This window comes from Trachypithecus francoisi, unplaced genomic scaffold, assembly GCF_009764315.1.
Source record: "Trachypithecus francoisi isolate TF-2019V2 unplaced genomic scaffold, Tfra_2.0 Contig00992, whole genome shotgun sequence".
Taxonomy (NCBI): Eukaryota; Metazoa; Chordata; class Mammalia; order Primates; family Cercopithecidae; genus Trachypithecus; species Trachypithecus francoisi.
The window spans coordinates 3,317-24,782 of NW_022681054.1; the positions used below are offsets into that span (position 1 = coordinate 3,317).

The 21,466-nt window shown below is 55.3% G+C and overlaps 1 protein-coding gene across 6 annotated transcripts in view; it reads left to right on the forward strand.

The window, feature by feature from the left end:
- The first annotated feature begins 2,439 nt into the window (after nucleotides 1-2,439).
- The window catches only part of LOC117090308 (solute carrier family 66 member 2-like), a 33,639-nt gene continuing 14,612 nt past the window's right edge, over nucleotides 2,440-21,466 (forward strand). For 2 of the 6 annotated variants that reach the window (XM_033222466.1, XM_033222489.1), the window contains exons 1-4: nucleotides 3,075-3,149; nucleotides 3,604-3,905; nucleotides 11,136-11,269; nucleotides 21,107-21,160. In XM_033222466.1, the coding sequence (XP_033078357.1) occupies nucleotides 3,703-3,905; nucleotides 11,136-11,269; nucleotides 21,107-21,160 (391 nt within the window). In that variant the 5' untranslated portion in view covers nucleotides 3,075-3,149; nucleotides 3,604-3,702. Of the gene's footprint in view, nucleotides 3,150-3,603; nucleotides 3,906-11,135; nucleotides 11,270-21,106; nucleotides 21,161-21,466 lie in introns of all 6 variants that reach the window. The other 4 variants (XM_033222480.1, XM_033222499.1, XM_033222474.1 and 1 more) reach the window with 3 other exon arrangements.

Here is a 21,466-nt window from a genome sequence, read left to right on the forward strand (position 1 = left end):
CGATCCTGGCTCACTGCAGCCTCAACCTCCTGGGCTCAAGCAATCCTTCCACCTCAGGAGTAGCTGGGACTACAGGTGCACACCACCATGCCTAGATAATTTTTCTGTCTATTGTAGAGATGAGGTCTTGCCATGTTGCTCAGGCTGGTCTCGAACTCCTGGGCTCAAGAGATTTACCCAACTCAGGCTCCCAAAGTGCTGGGATTACAGGTGTGAGCCACAGTATTTAGGACCCACTCGGATAATCCAGGACAGTCTCTCTATCTCAAGATCCTTAATGACATCCGAAAAAAAAATAGTTTTCCCGTAGGAGGTAATATTTATAGGTTACCTGGATTAGGACTTGATGGCTTTATAAGGGCCATTTTCCAGCTGTGCATGGCTTGGTGGGCTTCTCTTGTTTGCAGGAAGCTATGTGACAAGCGCAGTACCTGCAATGAGCTGTGATTGACTGATGTAGACTGGGGTGGACTCCAGGCAGGTGGTGCTCCAAAAGGTACAAACTCACTCTGTGGTCATCAACTCACCTTTCAGGGTGCCTCTGAGGGGTGAGGCCTGTGGAGTGAGGTCCAAGCATGCCAGATTTTCTCCACTGAGCCAGGCTCCTGGAGGCCCTGACAGATGCAGCTCCAGGCCCCAGGCTGCACAATTTGCCCCATGCCTCCACAGCGTCTGGATTTAGGATAACCGAGGCCAGCGTCTGGGACCCCAGTGCTCCAGTGAGGGTCAAGGAAGCTCGGAGCTTACTCCAACCTCCAGGGCAGAGAGGACGGAAGATCCCAAAGGCCCCAGGGCTCCGGGAAGGGCGCGGCTGAGCAGGGGCAGCTGCTTTTTCTCTCCCAGGCTTCCTGCTGTGCCTTTTACTACCCTCTACCTTCCTGGTGCTGGGGCTCCGCAGGGCTGGCTCTAAAGAAGTCCCAATGCCAGCCCGGGGGCGCAAGGCGGAGCGCCCTGTTTCGATTGTCGGGGACTTGCTCCTAGTTAGGTGGTAACCGTCCCTATGATCCCCCACAAAACCAGCCGGGCAGGGGGCAGGGGGCCAGGCTCGTGCAGAAGAGGCCGCTGCTGGAGGGAAAGCAACCCTCAGCGTGCACCCCTCAACCTCGCCCCTTACCCGTGCACCCCTCGCCTCACACCCTCGCGGTCCTCATCCACGCGTCCCTCACCCTACACCCACCACCCGTCACTCGTTCGCCCCTCAACCCTCACCCGTGCGCCCCTCACCCGCGCTCCCCTCACTCCTCACCCGCGCGCCCCTCACCCCTCACCCGCGCGCCCCTCACCATTCACCCGCGCGCCCCTCACCCCTCACCGCGCGCCCCTCACCATTCCACCCGCGCGCCCCTCACCCCTCACCCGCGCGCCCCTCACCATTCACCCGCGCGCCCCTCACCCCTCACCCGCGCGCCCCTCACCATTCACCCGCGCGCCCCTCACCCCTCACCCCCGCGCGCCCCTCACCATTCACCCGCGCGCCCCTCACCCCTCACCCGCGCGCCCCTCACCATTCACCCGCGCGACCTCGGCCCTCACGCCCCCGCCCCTCACCCGCGCGTCCCTCACCCCTCAACCCCGTGCCCCTGACCCGCGCCCCCTCACCTCTCACCCGCGCCCCCTCACCCCTGACCCGCGCCTCCCTCACCCCTCACCCGCGCCTCCCTCACCCCTCACCCGCGCCTCCCTCACCCCTCACCCGCGCGTCCCTAACTCTTCACCAGCGCGCCCCGCGCAACTCACCCGCGCGCCCCTCCCCACTTACCCGCGCGTCCTTCCCCCCACCCGCGCGCCCCTCTCCCCTCCCCAGCCCTCCCTCCCCCCTCACCCGCGCGCCCCTCCCCCTCCCCCGCGCCTCCCTCACCCCTCATCCGCGGGACCCTCGGCCCTCACGCCCCCGCCCCTCACCCGCGCGTCCCTCCCCCTCCCCCGCGCCCCCTCACCCCTCACCCGCGCGTCCCTAACTCTCCACCGCGCGCCCCTCAGCGCTGTCTCGCGCGCCCCTCGTCCCTCACCCGCGCGTCCCTCCACCTTCACCCGCACGCCCCTCGCCCCTCACCCGCGCCCCCTCACCCTTCAGCCGCGCCCCCTCACCCCTCACCCGCGCGTCCCTAACTCTTCACCCGCGCGCCCCTCACCCCTCACCCGCGCCCCCTCACCCCTCACCCGCGCCCCCTCACCCCTCACCCGCGCGTCCCTAACTCTTCACTCGCGCGCCCTTCATCCACGCGCCCCTCGCCCTTCAGTCCTCACCCGCGCGGGCCAAGAGGGTCCCGGACGAGGGCAGCTCCCTGCGGGTGGGTGCGGGGCTCCGAGTTGGCTCGGCCTGCGAGGCCGGCAGCAGGACCCAGACTCCACACACGCCTGGCCTCGGAGTCTGTCTCGAGGCTCAGCAGCTCAGCAGCTGGCTTTTCTGCAAATAGGCGCCCAACGGTTCAGCCCTAAGAACCGCACGGGAATGCAGAGAGGTCGCCCCGCGTTTCTTCAGCGACAGCGACCATGGCCACAACCACGATGATGACAACGGCCACGGTGACGGCCCCGCGTCCAGCCGGCCCCCCGGTGACGGCCCCGGAGCATCTGCTCGCCGGGCGCTTGCATCGGAGCGGAGATCCGCGCGGGGCGCTACGTTTCCCGAGACCCTGGCCGCCCCCGGGCGCTGCAAACTCCCAGCCGGGTGCCCGGGTCTCCTGGGTCAGGACGGAGCTGGACTAGACTCGTCCCCGGGCGCCCGCGTTCGGGACACGCACGATGGGAACGTCCGGACCCTGCAGCCCCCGCCGTCCAGGACCACGCCCTCCGCTAGGATGGCCGCGCGCCGGGACAGCTGGAGACTGGTTCACGCTAGAGACGGGTTCATGTGGGCGCCAGGCCTGAGGGACCAGCCCCGCCCGGCTGGTATTTCCCGACCTGGCGGGAGAAGCCACGCTCCCCCCGCCGCCCCGACAGCCCAGGCTCCCGGCCCCGCCTCGGCCAACCCTACCCCGCGCGCTCTAGGACCCGGCGGCGCCGCCCAACAGCTCCGGCGTGGGCGGGGCCCGGCATTGTGACGCCGCGGGGCGGGGTTTCCCGGCGACCAGGCGGACGGACGCTGAGACGCGCGCGGGTAAGCGGCGCGGGGACGCGGGGCGCAGGGCGCTGGGCTAGGGGCGCAGGTAAGGAGCGCGGGGGCAGCGCGGGGTCCTCGCGGGGCGGCCTAGGGCGGCCGAGGACCCGGGGCCAGGGCAGTTGGCCCCTGCCCCCAGTCCCCCGGCTTGGTCCTGTGGGGTCACCAGCCCGGCGCCCCCTCCCACGAGCCGTGCGCCCCATCCTGGGCCCTGCGCCCCCTCCCCCGACCCCATCCCGGGGCGCGCGTGGACTCCCGCCGGCTAAGCGCACCCGGGCGGTGACACCAGGGGCTGCACCCGTCCTCGACCCCGACCCTGGGAACCCTCCCCAGCCCCCGCCGGGCGCGTCTCGGGACCCCCAGACACCCCCGCGCCCCGGTCGCCCCCGCTCTGCCTTGGCTCCTGCGGCCGGGGCGGGTCGGGTCAGGTCGGGTCGGGTCAGGTCGGGTCGCGCCGGCCCAGCCTTCCTGGCGGGACTCTAGCCGCTCCCCGCTCCCCGCAGGCCCCGAGGCCGCAGGAGCGCGAGGAGCTGCGATGAGCAGGCGGCCGGTGGCCCGCGGGGCGCGGAGCTGGTGACAGCCTCGGCCAGGCGGGCGCTGCGATGGAGGCCGAGGGCCTGGACTGGCTTCTGGTGCCACTGCACCAGTTGGTGTCCTGGGGCGCGGCCGCAGCCATGGTCTTCGGAGGGGTGGTGCCCTACGTCCCGCAGTACCGGGACATCCGCAGGACGCAGAACGCCGACGGGTTCTCCACCTACGTGTGCCTGGTGCTGCTGGTGGCCAACATTTTGCGGATACTCTTCTGGTAAGTTGGGGGTTTGCTTTTCTGGGCTGCGCTCGGAGAAGAGGGTTTCTCCTTTGGAGTTTCAGATTGAGGCCAGGGGAGCAGCAGGGTCCACACCTCCTGGCTGGGCTAGCGTCCTGCTCTGCCTTCATGGAGTACGTGGCCGCAGACGAGTCACTTCTTAGGGTGAGATTATTTTTTCCAGAAAAACGGTGGGATTGGAGAACAGAATCTCAGAGAAAATCTCCAGATCTGCCTTCTCGCATAATGTCCCGCACGGATGCTTAGCAGGGATCTCTCTGCTGGGCAATGGCCTAGGCCTGCCTGTAGAGAGGAACGGTTCCTGCCTGCCTTTCTCATGTTGTGTCGTTTTTCTTTGTTGTTTTGAGAAAGGGTCTTGCTCTGTGGTCCAGGCTGAAGTGCATGATGTGATGACAGCTTACTGCAGCCTCCACATTCCTGGGCTCGGGTGATCCTCCCACCTCAGCCTCCCAAGTAGCTGGGATCCCAGGTGCACCACCACACCCGGCTAATTTTTTTTTTGTATTTTTTGTAGAGACGGGAGGTTTCACTATGTTGCCCAGGCTGGTCTCGAACTCCTGGCCTCAAGCATTCCTCCCCACTGGGCCTCTGAAAGTGCTGGGATTACAGACTGAGCCACGGCGCCTGGTCTGCCTTGTTTAAATAGGAAGTCACGCTCTCTGGAGACTGTCTTGTTCCTCTCAGGCCAACTTCCTCTTTGTATTTGCGTTAGGCCAAGGAAATTGAAATTAATTTTAACAGTTGTTGAAGCCAGACATAATTGGGAGAATGAGTTTTTGGAGAAAATGAAGAGGTCTCAGAGCTGCATTCTAAGGCCAAAAACGTCTGGAATTGTTCTTTCTTCCGGGTGATCCCAGCCTCTCTGCCCATGCAGACTGGAAGGTATCTGCTGCTCTTCCCATGAAGCGGGCCTGGTGGAGGGTGGAGAGAAGGAGTCTAGGCAGCTGGTGTCAAGAACTCTGCTTCTGACTCTGGTCACTGAGTAATCATGTACCTGCTTCTTCGCCTGTTAGTTTTTTTTTTTTTTTTTTTTGAGACAGAGTCTCACACTCTGTCGTCAGGCTGGAGTGCAGTGGTACAATCTCGGCTCACTACAACCTCTGCCTCCTGGGTTCAAGTGATTCTCTTGCCTCAGCCTCCTGAGTAGCTGGGACTACAGGCTCCCGCTGCTGTACCCAGGTAATTTTTGTATTTTTAGTAGATACGAGGTTTCACCATGTTGACCAGGATGGTCTCGATCTCTTGACCTTGTGATCCACCCACCTCGACCTCCCAAAGTGTTGGGATTGCAAGTGTGAGCCACCACGCCTGGCCTGCCTGTTTTTAAGTCAACCTTGTTGAGGTGTGATTTGCATTCCATGAAATGCACCCCATTCGTGTCATTTGATGAGTTCTGATGCTGGGGTGTCCCGTGTTCATGAACTGGGGTGCTCCCTGCCCCACAGCCTTCATCCCAGCCCTGGCCATGGGCAGCCGTTGGTCCATGTGTCCCTGGGTGTTAGTTTTGCCTTTGCCAGGGATTTTTAGGTGAGCGAGTGGGTTGGCTGCCTCTTCCCCAGAGTTGTCTCTGAGGCAGGGAGGTTTGTCCCCTGCAGCGATCTCGGAGGGGGATTTTGGGTCTGAGTCCTGCCTCAAGGTTTGTCTCTGGGCCAGGCTGCATCTGAGGGAGGGTTGGGGTGCTCATTTTGGAGACTGCTTCATTCTCTCCCGTCGCCTGCTGTGGAGACAGTGGCTGGCAGTGCTGCAGTGGCCTCAGAGAGTGTAAGGTTGACTGGGAAGTAGGTTTCTAATTGTCTAATGCTGTTGAATATTTTGAGTGCACGTTGTGGGAGTTGGGGAGACGCTGGTTGGCAGGCCACCTGCTACAGCCCCAGCTCACATGTGTGTGTTGTGAAGGAGCATTTTTAGGGTTATAGAACAAATTTTAGGGTTACAGAATAAATTTAGGGTTATAGAATAACCTTTAGGGTTATAGAATAAATTTTCTCCAAAATAATGGAGGAAAAATGCCTGAGGGTAGATAACTATGTGGGAAAAAAGTTCCACTTAGAGGATGCCCCCCACCCCCAGTATGCTCATAGTCCCAAGTTGCTAAAAGACAATAAATTAGGTTGGGCATGGTGGCCCACTCCTGTAATTCCAGCACTTTCGGAGGTCAGGGTGGGAGGATCACTTGAGGCCAGGAGTTTAAGACCAGCCAGCGCAACATAGCAAGACCCCATCTCTACAAAACATTTGAAACATTAGCTTAGGTGTGGTGGCATTACCTGTAGTCCTAGCTACTTGGGAGGCTGTGACAGGAGGATCACTTAAGCCCAGGAATTTGAGGCTGCCGTGAGCTGTACTCCAGTCTGACCAACAGAGAGAGACCCTGTCTCAAAAAAAAGAAAGAAAGGAATCTATCTAATGTCCATCTCAGTATCTGGTTTGGAGAAGTCAGAGATTAACCCAGTTTCCTGGTGCCATCTTGTCGCTGCCTCATGACCTAACTGACACTTGATGTAGAGGTTTGAAGCTGGGAGTGGGAGTTCTTGCTTACAGGCCTTCAAGAGACACTTGAGCTCTTTGTGGAGCACAGGGCAGCCCTCCAGGGAATTCTGAACTTTGTCCATGGGTCTCTTCATAGAATCAATATCCTGGGCTGTCCTGGTCATGCATGGCTTCTGTGACCACCGAGTGCACACACAGGGCCTCAGCGTGTTCCAGAAGACGGTGGGATGAAAGCGGGGGGAGCAGAGGGCACTGGTCCCTGCTGAGCGTCCCTCCAGCCTGAGGATGTGCCGTCTCTGCACTCCACACAGGCACATCCTCTGTGCCCACCCGGTCCCCAGGTCCTGCTGTGCAGAGGGGGATGATGACCCCTTCTGTTTCTCTCTTGGGAGCCTCTTGTGACCCCCCCACTCCTGGCTTCCCCTCTCCAGGCTTTGTAGGTTCACAGCCTCTTTGATTTCATGGTTTGTAGGGCAGAGGGTTTGTGCTTTAGCGGAAGTGACACACGGGATGCATCACACACAACCCCAGCTCCACACATGTGTGCGCACACTCAGTGTTTGGGGTGGGAGTGGTGGGGTGGGAAAGCAGAGGTGGGGCTGGGGCTGAGAGGGGGACAGGGTGGGGGGTGGGGAGAGCAGAGGTGAGGCTGGGCTGGGCTCTGGTGAGAAGGGGCATGGGGGAGAGCACAGGTGGGGCTGGGGCAGGCTCTGGTGAGAAGGGTCCGGGGTCCGCTGAAAAGGGGCCAGGGTCTGGTGAGAAGGGGCCGGGGGGGGTGTGGATGGATTGGGGGGAGAGCAGAGGTGGGGCTGGGCCAGGCTCTGGTGAGAAGGGGCCGGGGTCTGGTGAGAAGGGGCCGGGCGGTGGGGGGAGGGTGGATGGGTGGGGGGGAGAGCAGAGGTGGGGCTGGGCCAGGCTCTTGTGAGAAGGGGCCGGGGTCTGGTGAGAAGAGACCAGGGTCCGCCAGCACAGGGTGGAGTTAGAATCTTCATGCTTCCAAAGGTGCTGGGGCATGGTCCTCAGAGCTCCAGTCCCTCTGGGCAGCCCCCCATTGGGGATTTGGGGTACATGGCATATGGGGCTCTGCAGTCCTGCAGGGGCTGCTTTAACAGTACAACCCCAGGGATTCTAAAACATAGGTCACTTATGTTTTTGTTTCTTATAGTCTTTACTACCATTTTGTGAAACCAGCATTCAGCAGATCACACTCTGTGGAATGCCAGTGTGCAGGATTTGGCAGGTTGGTGCCAGCAGCCAGGAGAAGGGCTAAATGATGTCTCATAGCTGGTGTTGCTGGCTGTGAGTATGTGGAGGAAAAGCAGAGAGGCCAGGCGGGGATCAGGCCACGCTGGGCGGCAGGGTCCTGGGAGCCTCAGCTCCATCCACAGTAGGTAGGACCCAGGCTGGAGCACTCAGATGGAGGAATGAAAACATTGTATCAGAGAGGTCATAACATTTTTGTTACTAAAGGTGATAAACTTTAGTGGTGCCTAAGAGTAGACACAAAGCTACAAAGCTTCTCTTTTGCTGGATTTTTTTTTTTTTTTTTTTTTTAGACCAGAGTCTGGCCCTGTTGCCCAGGCTGGAGTGCAGTGGCACAATCTTGGCTCACTGCAACCTCCGCCTCCTGGGTTCAAGCAGTTCCCTGCCTCAGCCTCCCGAGTAGCTGGGATTACAGGTACCCGCTGCCACGCCTGGCTAATTTTTGTATTTTCAGTAGAGACGGGATTTTACCATATTGGCCAGGCTGGTCTTGAACTCCTGATCTCATGATCCACCTGCCTCGGCCTCCGAAAGTGCTGGGATTACAGGTGTGAGCCACTGTGCCTGGCCCTGCTTGAGTTTTCCTGTGAGATTTTGGAACATGGAGAAGTTTTTCTGTGGGCTTGGTCAGTTATGGTACACCCTCTATACTGTCTCTTCCTGTGGATGGGCACCTGGGCATGGTCACCTGCAGAGCCCACCTTAGACGAGGTATCTTGGTGCTTCCCGAGGAGCAGGCTCCTGCGCCACACAGGTGGGCTGCCTGGCACCTGCTGGGAGAAGAGGCGTGGGAGTTACGCCCTCGGGCAGGAGAGGAAAAGTGCTCTTACTAAAGGAAGAAAAAGTTAAGTTGAGAAGTAAATGTGGCATCTATTTTAATTAGCTTTTAAAATTACTAATGCTGCTGGATTTTGTTTCGTTTTCGTTTTGTTCCTTGTGCATCTTCTGTGGGACACTGTGCTTTTTGAAATTTTGTGTTTTTCTTTGTCTTCACCCTATTAGTTCACTGTTCACCTCCGGGTACCCTCTCATTTGGTTTTAAAAGTCCTTATTCTTTACTGTGCATATCTTGTTCCTCTAGATTTGATTTTGATGTGTGGATTATGCGGAAGCTCAAACCTTGATTCGCTCGCCTCCTCCTTTGTCTGTCTGGTCATTCACTGCGTCTGTTGAACATTTAAAAAACGCAGGTGGCCTTTCATGCAGAGTGGCCAAAATGGCTCACGTGCAGCCTCATTGCCGGAGGTGAACGTGGTGTGAAGCGGCCTCCATGTGTCCCAGGGGACTGGCCTATTTTAGATGCCTGCCCAATGTCACCTTCTCAGCCTCAGGTCACTGTGGGTGAGTTGACCCGCACCCAGGCCGCTTGGTAGCCAGTGGAGAACGGCCCTGGAAGTGACTGTGAGCTTGGCTGTATCCTCCAGCCTTGGGGTTTGTGATCTGTGCTGTATAATATACTGTAACAGTGCAGAGGCCAAGGCCTGGCGGGGGCCGGTGTGGGGGCCGGAACCAGCCTGTGGGCAGAGTGCCCATGCACCCTGCACTCCTGCTCATACAGCGTTCCTGCTCCCCCGACCTGTGCCTCAGGCTCAGAAAACCCCCTTTCAACCTGCCTCTTTCCCGCTGGCCATCCTCTATCCCCAGGCCCACCACCCTCCCTTCCTCCCTTGCCTCTTTGTCTCGCCTTGTGCGTTTCTTGGAGGCTCTCTAGGGAAGCATCCAGTGAGGCAGAGGGACCTTGGTGGCCCCTGCTGACCTGGGTGATATTCCTGGAGGTGCAGCTTGCCTGCCTGCCTGCCTGCCTGGCCCCCTGTCCACCCTGGGCCTGGGCTGCTGTTTTCTCTACCCTTCCCTCTGCTCCCGGAGTCTCTGTGACCTCAGGCAGCCACTCCCTCTGCTGAGGAGCTCCCAGGAGACAGGGAAGGGCCTTGGTCTCTGGAGCCAGCACAGAGGGAATCAGCATGGCCACCTGAGGACTGCGTCCTGCCTCCCTGTGCTCCCAGGAGAACGTCTGTGGCTTTTTCCAGGTTGCTGTAGGAGCCTCACCTGCAAGTGGCACCTTCTCACCTGCTGGGCTGGCTCACCTGCTAAGGGGGCTGCGGGGTCCCCCTACTCCTGATCTGTGTTGATAAGGGGGTGCTAAGGGGGCTCTGGGGTTCCCCCTTCTGCTTTGTGTTGGGAAGGGGGTGTTAAGAGGGCTGCCCAGCTGCGTGAGAGCTAGAGAGAGGTGGGGGCTGTGGTGGTTGTTGCTGAGTCTTCCAGTTTTTCAGAAGTTGGGAAATTAGGCTGTTATGTAGGATCTCCTGACTTTGACATGGTGGCGGCCAATTCAAGTATTGAAAATTCCCTTCAGTCCAAACTGCAGGCTGATTGAGATTCCCGCCCTGGGACAGTCAGGGAGGGTCAGGGTTAGGGCTTTCCATGAGTGCGTGCCACACACAGCCCAGCCTTGGAGATGGTGGCTCTGCAGGCCCATGTCCCAGCTCTGTGGTGACTCTGGGAGATGGGGAGACCGTAGGGCCTGCCAGTCATTGGCCTGTGGTTCTGCCCTGCAGAGGCTCATGGCTGAGCTGATGAGATGCTCAACCCTGGTCAAAAGTCAGCAAGAAGGCCTGGGAGCCTGCAGCTAGGGGAGCATGGGGCCAGGGAGGCCTGGGGGCGGGGGCGGTACAGACCCTTGGCTGCCTTCTCCTCTCCTGTGGGAGTGTGTGTGCATGTGGAAATTTCGTGTCTGGCCCACCTGCTGCTCTGCACACTGACCCAGCCTTCCACAGGCAGGAAGCAGGGCTGCTGTGAGCTAGAAACTGGGCTCCTTGCCTGGTGGCAGCCCGGAGGCTGCAGGGAGGCCTGGGGCACCTGAGCTGAGCTGTGGGAGGGGGACGCAGGACCACCAGACCCAGGTACCAGTGCCTGGGCCACTGGTTCTGGGGAGGGCCAGATATGCTGAGGGGTCCCGAGTCAGGCTCTGTGAGGGTCTTATGGCCCCTCACTGGAGCCCCACCCCACCTGGAGTCTGGGAGATGGGCAACAGTTGCCTGGTCACTCTGGTGTTCACCAACCGGGCTCCTTCCCCGGGATGCCGCTTACGGCCTGGGAGAGGCAGAATGGATGGGCCTCCCTCCTGACCCAGGTCTCTCCCGCTGCAGGTTCGGGACTGGGAGAGGCAGCATGGATGGGTCTGCCTCCTGACCCAGGTCTCTCCTGCTGCAGGTTCGGGACCAGGAGAGGCGGTGTGGGTGGGCCTCCCTCCTGACCCAGGTCTCTCCCACTGCAGGTTCGGGACAGGGAGAGGCGACGTGGGTGGGCCTGACACAGGGTCTCTCCTGCTGCAGGTTCAGGACTGGGAGGGGCAGCGTGGGTGGGCCTCCCTCCTGACATGGGTCTCCCGCTGTGGGTTCAGGACTGGGAGAGGCGGCATGGGTGGGCCTCCCTCCTGACACGGGGTCTCTCCCACAGGTTTGGAAGGCGCTTTGAGTCCCCACTGCTGTGGCAGAGCGCCATCATGATCCTGACCATGCTGCTGATGCTGAAACTGTGCACCGAGGTCCGTGTGGCCAACGAGCTCAACGCCAGGCGCCGCTCCTTTGCAGGTTGGTGGCCGGTGCTTTGGAATAAAGTCCCAGGGAATCAGGGCGAAGGTGACTCTGGTGAAACAAAAGCCAACTCTAATCTGTCCTGATCCAAGCAGCTTTCATTTCGCCAAGTGGTGCTGTTATCTTCAACTGATAGTGTTTTCAGTGTGTTAAATGACTTTAGTTAAACAGTTTATAACTTGAAACAATTCAAGATAATGATTTCTTCACTGGAAGTTGGGTGAGGCCTTAACACAGCTTCACAGTTCTTGGCTGTGAGTGCCATCCCAGATGGTTTGTGTGTCCGAACAAGAAGTGCTCATCTGTGCCTGGCTGCATCCGGTCAGACGGTGCCGGGTCAGGCGTTGCGTCTCTGTGTGCGTGGCCTGTACACACAGCACACCTTTTCAGTTTGGCTTTGACTCACGGGCTACCTTAGCCAGGGCCTTCCTCACAGACCTTGTTAAACAGACCCAGAGTCACCCCACAGGGTCAGGCAACCCCTTTATCCGGAGCACACGGGCAGGATACGCACACTGCCGAGTTGACAGCCGGGCAGGACCAATTCCATGCTTAGCACATGCTTAGCACACATGACTCCTTAACCTTTGGTGGCTTAGAAAATAGAAAATACTTCTTCCAGTGTTTGCCTTTTGCACAGTTTGTTCCAGTCTGAACCCTGTTTGAAGATGCAGGCTGGCAGGCTTCTTGTGTGCAGGAGGGTTAAATCCTTCCTTTTGTTTTTCTTCTCATTTCTCAGTGGAAGATGGCGCTCCCTTTGGCTTTGAGAGAGAGGTTGATCTCAGCTGTCGCTTGGAGAAAAGTGTCTCCCTCAGAGTTTGTTTAGTTTGGGGCTTCTGTGGATTTGCGATCTTGCCGGGGAGTTGTGTCCCTGTTCCTATTCCCGACCACTGGTTCTTCCTGTGGGAGACGATCCCACCTCTCCCTGTTTGTCTGCTGCTGTTTCTAGACTGAGGTGAATGTGTGCTGCTTTCAGCCTCTGTAGAAACCCGACCAGCCTCCAGCCCGTGTGACCTGGGCCAGGTAGTGTCATTGTGGCCGTGAGATGAGCACCAGCGTCTTTTTTTTGTTCTGTTCTTTCTTCCTATTCCCGCCGTTCTCCTCTCCTCTGAGTCTCTGCTCTGTTCCCTCCTATTGTGATTTGGATTTGAAATTACACCAGAGATGGTGCTGACGATACCACAGATCTTGCCTAGAAAGCAGGCTTTTTTTTTTTTTTTGAGACGGAGTCTCACTCTGTCGCCCAGGCTGGAGTGCAGTGGCCGGATCTCAGCTCACTGCAAGCTCCGCCTCCCGGGTTCACGCCATTCTCCTGCCTCAGCCTCCCAAGTAGCTGGGATTACAGGCGCCTGCCACCACGCCCGGCTAATTTTTTGTATTTTTAGTAGAGACGGGGTTTCACCGTGTTAGCCAGGATGGTTTTGATCTCCTGACCTCGTGATCTGCCTGCCTTGGCCTCCCAAAGTGCTGGGATTACAGGCGTGAGCCACCGCGCCCGGCGGAAAGCAGGCTTTTAAGAACTGGCTGGATTCCCCGCGAGATGAGGAACTGTGGTTTTACATTTCTGTTTAGGTGACTCGGTCTTGCTCCCTGCAAGGCTTTGCTCCTTCTCTGGAGCTGAGCTCCTCATGGTGTGTTCCCTGCCCCTTTGAACCTCAGTATTTAACTTGGAACAAGAATGTTCTCACTGTGGGAAGGCCAGCCAGCCGAGAGAACAGTTTGTGCCTAAGATGCCCAGTGCATTGCTGGGTGTTTCTGCTGCCCTCCGCTCTGAATATGAGGCCAGACCTTGTGATCTGGTTGAAGGTGGCCTGACATGAGGTCCCAGAGATGGCAGGTTGTGAGTGTCCAGGCAGTGCAGCCAGCGTGGAGTTGAATGGGAATGTATGTTGGAACACTGGGATACCCCTAGAAGCGGCATCGTAAGCTCCCACCCACATTCATTTTACCAGCAGGTGCACTCTCGTCTCATCAGAGGAGCATTGGATAAGAAGGGAGTGAGATGGTGGATGCCTGGCATTCTGTGTCACTTCTTCCAAAGGAGTACTTCTCTTCTGGTTACCCAGGATGAGTTAAAAACGTGAGTCCCTGTTTCCAGAGCTAGGCCTGGAATCGGAATTTTAAACACCCTCCGTGGGTGGGCAGAATAATGGCCCCGAGAGACATCCATGCCCTGATCCTGGGAACCAGAGAGACTCTTGAGGGGGGCTGGTCCTGGATTATCCAGTGGCCTCACCTAATTCCAGGGGTCCTCAGACGTGACAAGGGCCATAGACGAGATGGTCAGGTGCTGGAGCTGAGGGCCCGGCTCTCTGCCATGGGTTGGCCATCACTTTACAGGCAGCAGAGCCCCCAACCACAGGGAGCTGAGTTCTGCCCATACTTGAATGAATAGGAGACACAGCCTTGGTTTTAGTCCAGGAGACCGTCGGGCCTCTGGCTTCCAGAATTAAGATAATCAGCTTGCATTGTGGCTTGCACGTTTGTGGTACCTTGTTACAGAGGCGATAGGAAGCTGGGGCACCCTTTCCTCAAGGCCTGGAGTATTTGGGAAGCAGTCCAGGGCCACTGTGAGGGGATGAGGGCTGGGCTCCTGGGGTCAGCCTGGGTGCCCTGTGCCTGCCCTCCCCCTGGGGAGGACTGAGAACCAAGCTGCATGACTCCTGGGCCCCAAGTGACTTCAGGTGGGAAATCCACTCCTGAACTCTGTGTCCTGGGGCGTAGCTGTGTGTGTTTAAGAATTCTTGAGATTTACATCTGTAGCACTCTTAATATTGGAGTCCAGTTTGAGTTTATGCATGTCCATGTCCCCTTGGTAGACACGCCTAGACCTGTTCCTACAGGGCGCCTTGATGAAAGGTGTGGGCTCATGTCCTCTCATCTGCCAGGAGAGGGGAGGGCAAGGCAGGAGCATCACTGAAGTTCAGACTGAAAGCTCTGGCTTCTGGCCACCCGATCTGTAGCTCCTGCAGCACAGCCCTGTGCCAGGCAAGGTGGCCAGCCTCGTCTTCCTGTCAGCGGCGTCACCTCGAAGGGAAGGTTGTTGGCTCTGAACATGTTCTGTTTCTCGTTTCTGTTTTTTTTTTCAAGCTTTGAGGTTCAGGGGTACGTGTGCAGGTTGTTATACAGGTACATTGCTTGTCACGGGGGTTTGGTGTGCAGATTATTTCTCTAACTCCTGAACTCCTGACCTCAAGTGGGATCCACCCACCTTGGCCTCCCAAAATGCTGGCATTACAGGCGTGCGCCACCGCACCCGGCCAGTGTACAGGTGATTTCATCACCCCGGTATTAAGCCTAGTACCCATTGGTTATTTTTCCTGGTCCTCTCCCTCCTCCTGCTCTCCACGCTCCGACAGGTCCTAGTGGCTGCTGTTCCCCTCTATGTGTCCCTGTGTTCTCATCATTTAGCTCCCACTTACACGTGAGAACATGCGGCGTTTGGTTTTCTGTTCCCGTGTTAGTTTGCTAAGGATGATGACCTCTAGCTCCATCCATGTTCCTCTAAAGGATATATGATCTTGTTCTTTTTTGTGGCTGCGTAGTATTCCGTGGTATATATGTACCACATTTTCTTCATCCAGAAGAAAGTCTAGATGATTTTCATTGATGGGCATTTAGGTTAATTCCAAGTCTTTACTAGTGTGACTAGTGCTGCAGTGAACATATATGTGCGTGTGTCTATAATAGAATGATTTATATTCCTGGGGTTTATACCCGGTAATGGGATTGTTGGGTTGAATGGTATTTCTGGTCTTTGAGGAATCACCACACCGTCTTCTGCAATGGTTGAACTAATTTACACTCCCACCAACAGTATATACGTGTTCCTTTTTCTTCACAACCTCACCAGCATCTGTTATTTTTTTTTTGACTTTTTATTAATAGCCATTCTGACTGGTGTGAGATGGCATCTCATTGTGGTTTTGATTTGTATTTCTCTAATGATCAGTGACGTTGAGCTTTTTTTATATGCTGTTTGGCCGCATGTATGTCTTCTTTTGAAAAGTGTTCATGTCCTTTGCCCACTTTTTAATAGGGTTATTCGTGTTTTTCTTGTAAATTTAAGTTCCTTATAGTTGCTGGATGTTAGACCTTTGTCAGATGAGTAGTTTGCAAAAATTTTCTCCCATCTGTAGGTTGTTTGCTCTGTTGATAGTTTCTTTTGCTGTGCAGAAGCTCTTTAGTTTAATGAGATCCCATTTGTCAATTATTGCTTTTGCCCAGCACATTCTTGAGCCTCACCCTAAGGGTGAGGACATGCCAAGGGGCACCATGGGCCTTGGGAGGCACAATTCCTGGCAGACTGATGAGGACGTGAAAATAACTTATGAGGAAACATTTGAATCACTACATTTCACTGTGCTCATGGATAGTCAGACGACCTAAGGAAATAAAAGTGTAAATGTTTTCCAGCTATCTTTTATAGGAATTTAAGTTTTGAAGGTCACAAATTCAGTTTGAAAGTTAATATAAAAGAAACATAAATGGTATTAAGAAAGAGTAGATTACTTAAGCAATTAAATACATTATTTGTTGTCTGATTATAAAGAACAGTGCATGCTCATGGTAGACATTTGGGGAAGACAGATATAAAGTAAAACAACTTCTGGCTGGGCGCAGTGGCTCACGTCTGTAATCCCAGCACTTTGGGAGGCCAAGGTGGGTGGATCACAAGGTCAGGAGTTCGAGACCAGCCTGGCCAACATGGTGAAACCCCATCTCTACTAAAGATACAAAAAATTAGCTGGGCATGGTGACGCATGCCTGTAATCCCAGCTACTCAGAAGGCTGAGGTGGGAGAATCACTTGAACCCAGCAGGTGGAGGTTGCAGTGAGCCAAGATTGGGCCATTGCACTGCAGCCTGGACCACAGGGCGAGACTCCATCTTAAAAAACAAAACAGGCCGGGCACGGTGGCTCAAGCCTGTAATCCCAGCACTTTGGGAGGCCGAGACGGGTGGATCACGAGGTCAGGAGATCAAGACCATCCTGGCTAACCCGGTGAAACCCCGTCTCTACTAAAAAAAAATACAAAAAACTAGCCGGGCGAGGTGGCGAGCGCCTGTAGTCCCAGCTACTCGGGAGGCTGAGGCAGGAGAATGGCGTGAACCCGGGAGGCGGAGCTTGCAGTGAGCTGAGATCCGGCCACTGCACTCCAGACTGGGCGACAGAGCGAGACTCCGCCTCAGAAAACAAAACAAAACAAAACAAAACAAAAAAACAGCTTCCACCCCACCCTCCAGAGGTGACTACTTTGAATGCCGTGGCATGCTTCCACGTCTCTTCCTTTTTTCTTCTACAGTCTCCTTTCACAAAATTGGCATAATTTTCAAAATTATGACCAGACTTTAAAAAGAAACCCTCATTCCACTGAGACGTTTTCCACGCCCTTTTTCGTTGTGAGTCAGGGTTGGGGCCTGATCACTCCGTCATCTCCCTCATCTCCCATCTCCCTCATCACGGGAGGGAGGTGACCCACAGGGCCCTGAGTGCCCAGCCTGAGGAAGGCAGGGCCGGCACCAGCGCGGTGCCACCCCCGGGCAGAGCTGAGCCTCTTTGGCCAGGCCGTGGCTGACTGCGGTTGGGAGTGAGAGCACACCTGTCTCGTGTGCTGGATTATTTCTTTTTACCGTTCACTTTGCATTATGGAGAATTTCAAGTGTTTACCAAGTAAGTAGGGTGGTATAGAGCCCTGAGGGTGATGGGACCCATAGTTGCATTCAGGTCTCCTTCCTGCAGGTTTTTCTTTTCTTTTTTTTTTCGAGACAGGGTCTCACTCTGTTGCCCAGGCTGGAGTGCCGTGGTGGTATCAGAGCTCATTATTGCCTTGAATTCCTGGGCTCTAGCCAAGCGATCCTCCCACCTCAGCCTCCCAAAGCATTAGAGTTACAGGGTGAGCCCTTGTGCCTGGCAGTTTTTGTTGTTTAAAAATCCGTAGGTTTTTAACTTAACTCCTCTCGACTTTGCCCGTGGTCTGTATTAGCGGCATCTTGACAAGATTGCTGACTACTCCTGCAGGCTGAGTTTTGGGAAGCCCCGCAGTGGAGATGGCACTCCTGGTGTTTCCTCCTGTCTTTATGTCCTTGGAGTGTAGACAAGGAAAAGGGGTTCTGTCCTTGACTTTTTCTGTGAAAGGGCATTTTAAAAAAGCAGTGGACCCCGAGGCCCGATCCGATCCAGGTTTGATTCTTGTGTTTCGCAGGATGGTTGCCCCATTCCATAGGAGGTGTGTGTGGTCAGCGGCCACTGGGGGGCTCAGGCTGAGGCCGGGAGCTCGTCAGGGCTGCAGGATGTTTGTCGTCTGTTAGCTGGAGCCCCTCTGCGAGAGAAACGGGCTGGTACCCATTGTTCAGCTGTCCACAGGTGTGATTTATAAAGGAAATGCAGGTCTCTCTCTTTACCAGTTTTCAAAGTTGGTTCCCTAGCATCTTGCAGTGATGAGTGCATGTTTCTGAGTCATTCTGAACACGTGAAGTGGACGTTGGTGGTTACTGGATTATCACACTTGTTATCACACACAGTTCTTCCCTCAGGCCAGGGAGCCGCGTCAGGTGCTGCTGGGCCCTTTCCACCCAGCAGGAGGGGTCTCTACACAGGATCTGGTATAACAAGGTACTCGTGTGGCAGCTGCGTCTCCTGCCCCAGACCTAGAACCCGTCGTTTCTCCAAGGAGCGCTGGCGTCTGGGACACAGTGTTTGGAGACCACAGCCTGGGCATGCGCGAGGGTTGGCCTACAGGTTGAGTTTTTGGCTTTTTCAGTGGATGGAGCTAGGGAGTGTGTTTTGGTGAAATACTTCATGAGTGGACCCCAATTCTTCCCCTTTTACTTCAAACCTCTAGGCCTGGCCGCGTTGCTTAGCCTGAGGTCTGCCTCCCTTCTGCCCTGTACCAACTCCCTTCCTCAAGGACCCCACAAATAATGGAATGTGGCATCCTCATGCCTCCCTTAGTCCTCTCTGTGTGCGGCGGTCTGAGGGTCACCATGCCGGCACCAGCCTCCTGGTGACTGAAAACGTTTGTTTTATTGGGGGTGAGGGTTTATATGCTCAGGATTGCACATCCTCAGGGCACTTCCCGCTGGGGACAGAGGTCAGGTCACTGCTGCATGTTATGTCACCGGGAAACAAACGCACCTTGTCAAGGGTGCACCAGCAACTGGATACATGGGGTCATTTGTTTCATTTTAAATATTTGCTTTTAAAAAGTTTAACTTTGTTTTATCATGTACTTTTTTCCTTTTAAGTTCCTCTTAGGGGTTATTTGAGAAATAATTGTCTGTAGCTCAAAGTCAGATGGTTTAATTTACTTCACATTTCTCCCAAATCTCAACACTCAGAGTTCTAGGCTGGAGGCCAGGGAGAGGAGTGGCTGCTGGTTAGTCGAGGGTGTTTTTTTGGGGTGCTGAAGATGTCCTAAAATTAGATAGTGATGGTGTTTGCACAACTGTGGGTATCCTAAAAACCATTGAATTGTACACTTTAAACAGGTGAGTTAGTTATAGCTCAAGAAAACTGGAAAATGTGTTGTATGTAGGGGTCATGTGCCATCTTGCATGCATTTTCAGGGGTTTATGGAGATTCTTGGATGTCACATTAGGAATCCCTGTATCTGCCTGTGTACCTCCTCCCATTGTGGGCTTGCCTGGGCCACTGTGATCATGTGCTCTTCCCCGGTCCCAGGCTGGCTGGCACCTCCCTGTCACTATCACCCCTGCACTCCCCCATACACGCTGTACCGACAGGGTATGGTGCAAACCTTTCTTCATGTGCTGACAGAAGCAGTCTCCAGTCGTGACATGGACCAAAGTCCCAGGAAGCAGGTGATAGCCTCTGTGGCCCAGCCATCCTCCTTCCTGCCAGTCCTGTGGACTTGTCCTGTCTCTCTTGTTCCAGTCTCTTTGGCTACTCCACAAGTTACCCCAGATCTTAGGACTTGGAAGGACAACAATTATTTTGCTCATGAGTGCATTTTGGGTGGAACTTGGCAAGAAGAGCTGGTCTCTGCTGTCCTCAATCTGGGGAGCTCAAAGGCTAGGGCTGCAGCCCTTGAAGCTCATTCTCTTGCCTTGTCTCTCTCTCCCTCATTCACTCTTTGGCATGGCTGGTGCTGGCCATCTCCTGGGACCTCCACCCGGGCTCTGCTGGGACATCCACCAAGGCGGCCTCATGAGACCTGGGCTTCCTCACAACATGGCCAGGTCCCAAGGAGGAGCTTCTTGGGAAAGCAGGTGGAAGCTGTATCTTTTTTATGACCTAAATCTTGGAAATCACAGCATTGCTTCTGTGGACTGGAGCGGTCACAAGCCCACCTGTGATCAAGGGGAGAAGACACTGACACCACCTCCGAGGAAAAGGAAGAGGTTGCTGGGCCCTCCTTTTGTCTGGTCTCCATGGAGGATGTGTTCAGCAGATTTGTGGAAATGTGTGACTGTTGAAAATGTTCCTGGCAGCTCTCTCAGTGTCAGAACTCTTTGCATTCTGTGCTACACAAACATGGATCTGATCACACTGCTTTCCAGGCAAGGAGCCCAGGTGGCTTGAGGGTGTGCCCAGGACACAGCCAGGTGTGGTAGGGTCCAGCCTCTGCAGCCTGAACCATGCCTTCTTCCCCAGCCTGCCAGCTGACTGCCTCCCACCCTTGCCTGTTCACAGTCACACCTGGATGTGAGAAGGGAAACAGTGTAGACCGAGCAGTCCTGCCTTGGGTGGTCCCTCCCTCCCTCCCATCCCTTGCGGATCTTGGTCTTGAAAAGAGGCACCAGTGGAGAGGGATATTGTCTAAATCAAAGCAACAGATGGGATGAGCTGAGGGACATAGAATCCAAGAGGCAGTGTGGGGGAGCCTGGGGGAGGAGAGGAGACTGCACTTTGTGTGCTGCGTTGGTTTATAAAACCCTCACATTTGGTAGAAATATTGCAGTTCCTGCCTTGTGAGTGGAACAACACCCTAAGTCCAAGTAGCAGAGGGCAGAGGTCAGAGGTCATCTCGTATTTGCTTTTAGCTGTTCACTTGCAAAATTTCCATTTTAAGTCTACGTTGCCTGGAGCAGGCAACACACAACCTTTGATCCCACTTCTGCTTTCTGATCCCAGGACTCAATTGAGTCTCTTGTTTATCAACCGTTTTCAATCCCAAACCCCATAGGGCTTCCCAGGAGCCACCTAGAGGCCACACTGTTTTCCAGGACCTTGGCTGCTGTCTTGTCCTGGGGCTGCGCAGATGGGGAGGTTGGCTCATAACCTGTCATTGCAGGTGCTGGGCCCTGGAGGGTGCTGGGTCCCTGTCACATTGTCCATGTGTCTCTGTGTCTGTGCAGAGGTGCTTGTCAAGTGCACATGTGGAACCAGCCATCCTTTTACAGCAGAGTGTACTCTGAAACAGCTTTATCAGGCAGTCTTCTGAAGGGTTTTGACCTGGGGCAGCTGTATTGCAACTGAAGCTTGCATACAGCCGAGTTTCTAGGAAAAGGGGAGCAGGATCTGTCTGGCTGCTTTCTATCGGCACAGCATGCTTGTGGTGGATTCCGTGCTGCCTTTCTCCTGAGAGATTAAATGGAAATGTGGTAACTTTTAATTTTTGGCTCAATTTTTCTCCCATTCTCCCCATTCACTTTTTTATGATATTGGAAGAGGTTAGGTTTGCAGAAAAATAGTTCAGAAAGTGGATTTTCTAAGGCACAAAACCAAAGTCTTGTGACCTTTCTGTTCTAGTTTTTTTTTTTTTTAAAGAAATGCAAAAAGTTCTGAGAACACAGCTATTTACCTGCGTTAAAACCAGTCTGTTTCTGTCTTTTTCCCCTTTCTGTTTCTGTCTCCCTTTTTAACGTGTGGCTGCAGATAGCAAGGATGAAGAAGTCAAGGTCGCCCCCAGGCGATCCTTCCTGGGTATGTACCCTGTGCGTGCACCGCCCGCAGCGCGTTCCTTTCGCCTCATTCCTGCGGCTGTACTTCCTCCTGTCATTGCTTCCATCTGTGCATGTGCGTGCGTCATCTTTACCAAATGTGGCCGAGTCTACAGCAAACTAATCAACCCCTAGCTCTGCTGTTTTCAAGCATGAAGTAGTTCTTAGAAGCCTGTCCATGTTCTTCTGTGTGTGGGGAGATGGGGGCGGGAAGGGGAAGAGGGAGGGAGACAGGAAGGGAGGAGAAAATTTTAGATGACAAATTTTGGACTTTGTTAAATTTATTCCA